Source organism: Sceloporus occidentalis, unplaced genomic scaffold (assembly GCF_023333645.1).
Source record: "Sceloporus occidentalis isolate IW3139 unplaced genomic scaffold, rSceOcc1.0.p SCAF_23, whole genome shotgun sequence".
NCBI classification, from domain to species: Eukaryota; Metazoa; Chordata; class Lepidosauria; order Squamata; family Phrynosomatidae; genus Sceloporus; species Sceloporus occidentalis.
The window spans coordinates 13,316,624-13,326,968 of record NW_028317003.1 but is presented as its reverse complement, the minus strand read 5'-3'; the positions used below and the strand labels follow the sequence as shown (position 1 = coordinate 13,326,968).

At 35.6% G+C, this 10,345-nt stretch overlaps 1 protein-coding gene across 1 annotated transcript; it reads left to right on the top strand.

The window, feature by feature from the left end:
- The first annotated feature begins 6,833 nt into the window (after positions 1 to 6,833).
- LOC149300831 (pro-neuropeptide Y) lies at positions 6,834 to 9,960 on the top strand. The gene is made up of 2 exons (XM_089484901.1): positions 6,834 to 7,018; positions 9,876 to 9,960. The coding sequence occupies exons 1-2, from the start codon at positions 6,834 to 6,836 to the stop codon at positions 9,958 to 9,960; spliced, it is 270 nt and encodes an 89-aa protein (XP_089341027.1).
- The last annotated feature ends 385 nt before the right edge of the window (positions 9,961 to 10,345 follow it).

Sequence of the window (10,345 nt, the reverse complement as noted above, 5' to 3'; positions counted from 1 at the left end):
CGGGATTACTGGGACCCGCAGGTACAGTGCCTGACCGCCCGTAACACCAGCAAGACCGCCTGCAAGTTTCTTTGGCGGGTCCTGCAGTCCTCTACTCCACGGTGCCCGGGGTCTGTATGTCTCCTTTCGGTTCCTCTGCCTTTTTTCAGTGGCATCCAAGCGCCAAAAACCCTTGTGAGACATACAGATCCCGGGCACTGAGGAGTCTTCTATATCGTTCTCAGACACGTTTTGCACATGGTTCTATGTGCAGTGGATCTTGTGAGTTCGACTGTTTATTTATAGGGAATCCAATTAGGGGAATATTGGCATGCTCTATGCAGCTGATTTCACACCAGCACCTTTCAGATTTGGTGTAACAAAAAAAAGAAAGCATTTTTCACATCCACTTTGCAGTTTCACCATGGGTTTTTCTGAGTTGATATGTGAAAAAAATAGTTCTTGATTTGTATTTGGCAACACAACAATATCCCACATGTATGGGTAACTCATATTTCTCAGATGTTGTGGGTCAAAATTGGAACATGCGCATTTCAATTTTCAGACTTTGACAGACCACTTTACTAGGCCCATGTATCATGTGAGATACAGTAGGGGTGTCATATTTCAAGTTAACCCCATAAAACTATATTCTTCCTAAAAACAGGTCCAGGTCGGAAGGGCTAAACAATCCTAAACAATTAGGAACTGGCATGAGGAGACAGGAACGCAGTGTTACGTCACCCTGCGGTGAAACTGTGGCTGCTCGTACATGTTCGACCATCCCCGGACCGAAAGCAGCAGGAGAGGTAAGGGGGTGCAGTTGGGAGGAGTTATGCATGTCTATGTATAAGTGTGTGTGAGTGTGAACGCTTATGTATATTTGTATGTGAGCGTGAATGTGTATGTATAAGTATATGAGTAGGTATAAGTGTGTGCGGGCATGAATGTGTATGCATAAGCATGTGTGAGCATGAACGTGTACGTATAAGTCTGTGTGAGCATGAATGAATGAATGAATTTTTGGAAACATTAAACTTGATGAATTTTTCTCTTTTCAACTTTACAAAAAACATTTGGCATTCAATGACTGCAACTCAAAACAACCAATACTTTAAATTGAAGTGTAAAGAAAGTTCATTATAAATTAATTAAACACCAAAACAATATATCATTTCTATTATTCAATTTATTAGTCTGCAGCCATACAAGACATTTTAATTAGAAGGCTTCTTTTCTATGTACACTTGTTCCACGTGAGTGATTGTTTGAATGCCAAGAGACAAATGTTTGTCTCTATTTCCTTTGTTATCCTGCATATGATTCTTGATCCTCATTCTGGTCTTTTCCATTACAGCTACGTATCTACGATAAAAAATAATCTCACAAGTACATGGAACTTATTTTTTTCTGTGGCAAATTGGATTTCTATTTCACTAAAATGCTTTTCCTTAAAATCTCTTTCAAAGCATATTTTTTTTTTATTTTGGAATTGATTTAGAAAATTGCCAGTTCATTTAGTGTCAATAAATATTTTCCATTTTCATGTCCAGTGCCCTCCACAAATATTGGCACCCTTGGTAAATATAAGCACAGAAGGCTGTGAACAATTGTCTTTATTGTTTAACCTTTTGATCTTTTCTTCAAACAATACACAAACATGCGCTGCTCTCATTGATATCAAACAATTGCAAACACAACAACAAAGGTAGGTCCCGGATGGCCCAGAACAGTCCCATTATGGGACTTTAAGTCCTGAGTCCTGGGCAGAATGAGAATTCTGAGTGAAGGAAGTCTCAGTCAATCAGGAGAGGCTTCTTAACTCTTCTTAACAGGAGAGGCCAATCTTGCTGATTGGCTGAGAGTTCAGAAACCTCTCCTGGTAGGCTGAGTCCCTCCTTAACACCGAGCTTAGTGTAAGCTGCAGCCAATATCAGGTGTATGTGACTGTGTTTGTCTGTTTTTGTGAGTCCTTGTGTGTAATGTCTGGTAAAAGAGGGGTTAATTCTCTGAATCTGCTCATGTCTGGTAATAGAGAGGTTAATTATCTGAATATATATTATAATACAAATACATTATTTAATCCGAAATCAACATGGGTGTGCCTATGTGAATCAGTGTGTATGTGATATATATATATATATATATATATCTTATATTATACGCCTCTGTGTGTAATCTCATCCGCTTCAAAGTGTGTCCCTGAATGGCAGAAGTAAATTGTAGTCACTCTAATGTATGGCCATACCTGGAAACTTCCAGGCTCCGGTTCCCTATAGCCTTCTCTCTGCGGGTATGTATATGTTGGTGGGCGGGGCCAACATAATGAAACGCAAAGGTAAATATGTTCATGGCTGTGGTCATGCCATCAGTGGGCAGAGCTTTCCCCAACCGTTTTAGATTTATATGGGGGTGGGAGGAAATGGCTATAGGAGAGGAGTGAAAAATGGGCCATGACCTGGAGACCCAGAAAAATGGCGCTTCACCCGGAGTCTCCATGTAAAACCTGGAGAGTAGCTTATGACTACAAATTGCAGTGTAACCAGGCATTAAACTTTATACTAGACTTGTGCATTCGTATTCAGGCGAACATGAAAATGAACACGAAGCGTGCGTTTTTGTTGTTCAGTCGAATACCGAACATATGAACATGGTGGCGGCAAAACGTATACGAAGACACACAACACCAAGAATCTTCGTGTAACATCTAAATCTATAGCAGACCCATATCACACAGTAAAAAAAACAGTTTAAAGATGCACGTGATGGGCAAATGTCTATCCTGAATTTAAGATGAGACCAAGTACTGATAAAGGAGTGAGTATTTAATGTGGGCAAACGGGCAGGCTAGATCTGCTGAATAGTTTTTATCTGCCATAAAATTCTATGTTTCTAATCTATAAGTAGCTTTAATTAAAATATTTATTCATGCTAACAGCTCTGACAGTTTTCCTTTAAGGTTTAGTGAAGTTGTCTTCTTTGGGAAAAGCTTTACAAATTCCTAGGTTCTGTAAATATGGTCCTTTACATACCAGAACTCCCAACCCCCAATTAAAGTACCTGGCGTTCTTTTGGTAATGAGATACACAACATGAAAACATTTTTTGAGAAGTGAGAACTACTTTCATGTTAAGTCTTATCTGCTATTTATCAATGTTACTTTAAAAACAGGTAAGTATTCCTTTTAATATTATATTTTCATACAGTTTTATTGAACCCATACTGCAAATAGCTTACTATCTTAAAGCATAGAACATATTCATGCAATCCCAATAATATTGCTTGGCCTTTGAGTGACATTTTTGATTATTTTTTTTCATGCCATTCGGTTTAGAAGAGTTTGTGTTTTCACCACTCTTTCTGTTAAAACAAATGTATAAAAGCTTTTCAATGATTATTTGTACTTTACATGAATGTGTTTGCTTTATATTCTTTCAGAACTTCTAATGAAATAACATATTTTCACCTGATATTTTGTGCTTATATAATCTTATGATACAGCATGTACTGTACGCTAGTACATTATCATTACAAACCATGGTTTTTAGAAATCTATTCCTTATTTTTTTAACTTATACCAGAGCCACAAAGTATCATCCATAAAACTATCTGCTTTAGGGCAGAAGCCAAATTTAAACTATACATTTGTTACCATGAAAAGACCCTGTATTACTAGCAATGCACCTAACCATGCCAAAAATGCATTTCATCCCCAAATGCCCTGCATGTCTGTATGCTAGTATTCTTCAGGCTAGAAACCTTAGCCTAGAGTAACATTTCTTTTCTACAAAGATAATAGTTTATCTCATTCTTCTTTTAAATTGATACTTTATTATTTCACGACAACTGCACTTTAAAACTCGATGGTTTGTGGCAGATGTGTCATCTTAACATCTTAGTCTCTAAAATTCAATATGAAATGAACTGTCAGACTTTTTTTCATATTCCCTCCTCAAACGCTCAGCTTCTTTTCTCCACTCTCCCGCTCTCTCTCCACACACCCTCACCCTTTTCCCCTGCCTTCACAACCCCAGTCTCTTCCTCTCCTCACAGCCTGTGCCTTTTCCCCCTCTTTCCTCAAAGTCCAGCTTCTTTTTCTCGCTTATATATGACCACTACTGGCAAGATAAGCCTTCTATATGCCTTGCCACATTCCTGGACTGGCTCAGCTGTTGCAGGGTCCTTCATGAGGAGGGAGATCTCCCAACCAGCATTTTTAAAATGGATTTTATCCTACATGTTGAAAGACACTATTGGGTACTTGTATGCAAGTTGGTAGTATATGCAAGTTTGAATCTGCAAGGTCACAGGTTTGACTAAATGTCCTATTCACATATTCACTACTGTTAACTCATATTTACACTTCCATTAAACAATCCTCAAAGTGCAATTAAATTGAGGCTTAATGCAAGTGGGAGTATGTAAACAAGCTCTTAAGCAACACAGCACCATTTCCGTTCCACTGTCATGACCAAGCACATATAGTATTTTAGTTTTATGATGGCCCTTTTCCATGGACCAAACATGAAGACTCAGGGGCATTGCTTGACAACTGTTGATTACATTGAAAGGTAAAGGAAAAGTGTTTTCAATGTCCACCCTCCAGGCACCCAAATGATTTATAGGATGAGCCTCATACAACTCTATCTAGGGCACTTGTAGTATGTATTACTCTTTTTTTTTTACAGTTCTTACTTAACACCCTTCATCCCACAGGACATGGAATGGTGAGATGGATGTGGCATGGTGTTTTAAGTTTAGTTCTACCAGTTACAGTCAAAGACATGCAACTTTCAAAACTTATAGTCCCGTGCATCTGCATCTACTCACAATCAACTTGTCTATGAATATACAAGTTGCTTTGTGAACGCAAAGAAGTTAATACTTAACTGAGCACTCAGATTTATAGTGAATAAACCCCATTGAGCTTTGGGTAGTTGCATGCTGGGATATATCATTTTCTCAGCAGGAGTGAAAATAAATGTTAGTGCAAATGTGATATTGCAAATACAATAAAACAGGTGAACCAGAAAAATGGATGCCACATTTAGAGCAACTTTGGACAACTGTTATATTTTATAATGGGTAGAATGCAAGATATAGAGGACTACGATCAATTGAGGTTATGGCCTAAAGATTTTTTAATCAAATATTTAACTTCCTGTTTTAGAAATGCTGATTGAAAAACTGTCAAAATTAAAGGGATGTTTATGCTACAAACATGTATTTAGCATAGATACAGACATGTATGAATAAGGGAACAACACTATCTTCAACTGCATGTGCATAAAGTGCGTAATAAATGTTTAATAGCTTCAGGTTTTTAAGTCTTGACATATAGCATGAGGCAGGTCTATTTGAAGAACATAGCCTTTGATCCCATCAACATGATTAGAACCTTCTATGTGGCTCAAAGACACCTTCACACAAGGAATTCTATACTGATGTAATCTATAAACGGTTTCGACATCCTTACTCCTGGTCCACCACAGAGTTCAGAATTAATCATTTTCCTAGTTGAAATATTCTAGTTTAGGTCTGATGAGTCAGAGGCTCGTCATAGTCTATATGTGCAAGTTTGTGTGAGCTATGCAAAAGTAATAGGTTTTTATCTCTTGCAGCTGTGTGAAATGCTAATGATTAAAGCGGGGGGGGGGGCACAAATTACACTGGCATCTTGAAATAACTAAGAAATTGAAAATTGTAAAAGAAAAAAGAAAAAGACTCAGCTACAACTAACATTAAAAGAAAGAAGGAATAAGAACACATTATTATTTACAGTACCTACTACTATATGTTAAGACTATAATACTACAGATTTTTGTATTTCAGCATGTTTTACATATATTTGACACGTATCATTTTTTCCTTTATCTCACACAACTCCTTTGACATCTTAAAAATATAAGACGCAAATCTCCCTCCTTTCCACATGACCCTTGTCACTCAGGTCTAACTTATTTGTGACGTGGGTCTTCCTCAATGCAGGGAGGAGATCTATGACTTGGAGTCACTAAGGCATGATTACCCCAGGCCCCTCCTGCAACTGAGGAAGAGTATAAAAGCCACAGCATGGCAGAGATACGACAAAAGCTGGTGATCACGGAGAACAAGTAAAGCCAGATTAATCCTAATTACCGTGAAGACAAAAAAAGAGAGAGTGGCAGAAAAAGGGAAAGCAAGCAGACTCTGAAGAAAAAAAGAAATTAGTGTACTGCGATCTACAGAAACCAACGTAAGTACTATTGTCTTCATCTTACTGTTCAACTGCTTGGGTCATTACTTTATTTTAATAGCTCACTAGAGCTCTCCGTGGTCCTGAAAGCAATTTGATAAACTTTTAACTGTATTCCATTCTATTGTATTGTATGCTTATGCCGTGTAAGTCTTTTAGTTTGTCGTTTATTCAAATGTTATGCTCCTTATTTCACGCATGAAACAAACAGACACAGGAATTTCTACACACTTGCCTTTTTTAGCTTCAATCTTTAAGATAAACTAAAATGATGAAAAGAACATTATTTAGTTGCGTTCTGCTTTGTTTTATAAAAAATATATATTTTTTACATGTTTAAGTCATTCTACATTATTGCAAAAGAAACTGTTGTATTGATGACGGGGTCACAAGAATTTTTACAAAATGATTGAGAGAAGTGTAGTTTTTCAGACAAATGTAAAAATGCAAACCCTGAAACAAGAAATTAAAGCATTATTTGTACATGTTTTAGAATGCTAAATTAGACACACACAGAAAACAAAATACATTTCCCCTTTTTCTTTACTCTTTTTGATTTGATTTTGATAAGGTGCTATCTGGGTGGCAATAATGGATATGTCCTGATATTTATTTTCAGATGCAGGGAAGCATGAGGTTGTGGATGTCGGCACTGACTGTATGTCTGTATGTCTTATGCCTGGGAACATTTGCAGAGGCTTACCCTTCAAAACCAGATAATCCAGGTGAAGACGCACCGGCAGAAGACATGGCCAAATATTACTCTGCACTGAGGCACTATATCAACCTTATAACAAGACAGAGGTAGGAAAAGTCCATTCCATTTTGGAATCATGACATCGGTCTACCAAAATATTTCCGGACCCGCTTCTATTTTTTTATTTTTCCAAACTTTTTTCAAAGTTATGATAGTAGGCGTTCATATGGCCATACCTACTCAATGTGAATATATATTTATGAATACTGGCATCTTTATCATCATCAGCAAAGTACACTGAGAAAACACAAATAGAAACAAATACAATCAATGAAGAAAGGTCATATAATATATATCATTGTTCCCAAAAACCTTCCTATATTTGCATGATTCAAGAGTTAAGAATGCAGTGGGTATTTAAAATTGCATTGTGTGCCTACATCAGTTCAGCTGTGTTTTTTATATTTGTATAGATGCTGTTTTCAGTGACAAAATGTATTATTTTTCTCATTGTTTCAAGATCAAAATTTTGCTCCAAGATGTATTTGAGTTACTTGGTGTAACACAACTGAAACTATAGCCAAAGCTTTAATATTTTTTTTAATCTTTAATATAGATATATATATATATATATAGATAGATAGATAGATAGATAGATAGATAGATAGATATCTATCTATCTATCTATCTATCTATCTATATATATATAAATATCTATAGATATATATATATATTGCTGAAGAGCTATGGTAGAAAATAAATTGCATCAGAGGTGTTCAGAGTTAATCACAGTGAACTGATGAGACAAAGTCACATAGGTTTTCAGCGGAATGCGTTGTGACAGTATTCACAAAATGCTGGTATGACTTGATTAAAGAATACAGAGGGAAATGGCACACACTGGAAAATTTAGAATTGCCTGAAAGCTCAAGGCATGGTGAGAAATAATCTCTAACTTTAAACTAAGCCTTTTTCAGAGCTACAGGGAACCCATCATGGAGAGAAACATGCTGGCAGAACAGCCCGGTGGAAGCTTATCGTTCCCTAAGGACTTTAGCTCCTAGATAAATATGCAGTCTCATTTTCAGAACACAGAGGGAAAGTATGTGTTGTGGCAGTGCTTCCTAACATAAAGGTTGAATCACATTAATGCTTAAAGCTGCTTTATTTAGTGTCACAGGCGTTACGTGATGCATTGCTCACACCCCTGTCCACATATACGTTTATTAAAATGTAATTTAGGATGTTACACCAACTCACAGAAAAATATTACTAGACAAAATAAATAGATACCCCAAAAGATATATATTAAAAGTTGCCCATGTCATTACCCAACTGCTTGTTTGGCACTGACTTAGCTAAAGTGTCACTTATTTCAATTTCGCACCTATATAACCATACAAGCAAAGCTGTATTTCCTATACGTGTCAACTGGCTATACAGTGAAAGAACGTTATTTCACAGACTGGTAATTGGTTGATTGAATAAATAATAGACATGTCAAGCCATGTCGTTTTTGAAGCTATATATTTTGCAGGCTCATTATCCCACAAAAGCAATAATTTGCATGTTTAATTGATATATTAACTTAAATGGAGCCAGGAATGTTCCGCAGCTGCTATAATGTAGCCACAGGATGTAATTTGTAGATTTGACAAACTACAGTGCATAACTGTAATTATCCTTTGTATATTTCTATAAGTAGCAAAAACAATAACATCAAAAATTCTTCTGCATCTTTGTACAAAACTGAATTTAAACATAAATCTGGAATTTATGTACATTTTTTCTTTATATCTTAAATTATAATTGATGAAAACTGATGGTGCTTTTATTATAACTGGTGCTTGATGTGTTTTTTCCTTTTTAGCCGGCTAACCAGTCACCATTTTAGTAGTTCTTCTCTGAACTCTCTTCAGAATATCTATTTTAGAGATGAGGTCCCAGGTACTATACATAAAACTCTGTGTGAGATCTGAACAGATGTCTGTAGAGTGGTATAAACGCCTTCCTCTTTCTACTAATAACGCCTATAGCTATACAACTTAGCACCCTTTTTTTACTTCTTTACTACATTGCCAGTCTACTATTAAGTCAATGTCATTGTACTATAGATATATATATATATATATATATATATATATATATATATATATATATATATATATACATATATATATATATATATACACATATACACTTTTATTTATTAAACAAAGAATGGAATTCTCAATATTCATTAAAACTTCTGTCCTTCTCTGGAATTTCCAACTGATTAGTTTTCTGAAGGGTACATTGATTCTTACAGTTTTAAATTGTTAATGTAGTTTGAATCTACGGGGAGTTTTTGTTCTGAAGGGTATTTAATTACTTTGAATACATTCGCACAGTTCTGTAAAAACTCCATATTAATGATCAGCCATCATACCTTTACGTGCTAATTTGAAATCAGCTCTACTGCCTCTTACAATAAAATAATCCCTCAAATCCCCAAATGCATGCCGCCAGAGCAAATAGTATGAAAAGGTTCTCTTATACTCCTTTATCATCTGGGAAATCTTTGCGTATTTCAGTATGTTTAGCATATTTCATAAATTTCCACTCCATGTGCTATTAGTAATAACAGCGATTAAAACTAAAGTATTCACAAATTAGTTAAACTATTTAACCGCGAACTGCACTTGATAACAATTTGAAAGCAAATATATTGTATGGTTATTATAAGCTTATAAATCTACTATTTGGAGCTAATTTAAGAATTTAAAGCTAGTGTTATCAACATAATGCTGAGTCTATTTGTTGCATTTTATTTTACCGACTCAGTGCCATAATGAATAGGGGCTGGTGTGTCAACACTCTCCAGTTATTCTTGCATCTATATATTTCTATATCTAGAAATAAGTGATGCAAACATATCCTGAACTTATTTAAAACAGTGATATTTATCTCTATTTTTCTTGTAAGATATGGGAAAAGATCCAGTCCCGAGGCAATGCTTTCAGATGTTTGGTGGAGAGAAAGTTCAGAAAACATCCCTCGATCTCGGTAAGAGGTTTAAATTAAAGATTTGTTCTTTTGGGCGCTAAGGTGCCCTTTTTTGCATTTTATTATATTAATTGTGAAAAAATACACTTTACTATTGTTTTATGATTCCTTTTTGGTCATGTATGATGGCTTCATTCATAAACCATAAGTACATTACCTTCTCCAAAACAAGGGATTGCTCTAGGAATCCCTTAGATGAATAAGTGCCAAACCATTATACTCCAGAATATTGTGTCATCTTTAGCCAATCCTAAAATAAAATAAATGTTACAGTCATGCATGAGAAGAACATTATAGCATATGTTCATTCTATATATATTGTAGCTTTTGTAAGGAAATCTTGTATTCTGTTGTATAATCTAAATCAGTGTTGAAATATTCATAACTTT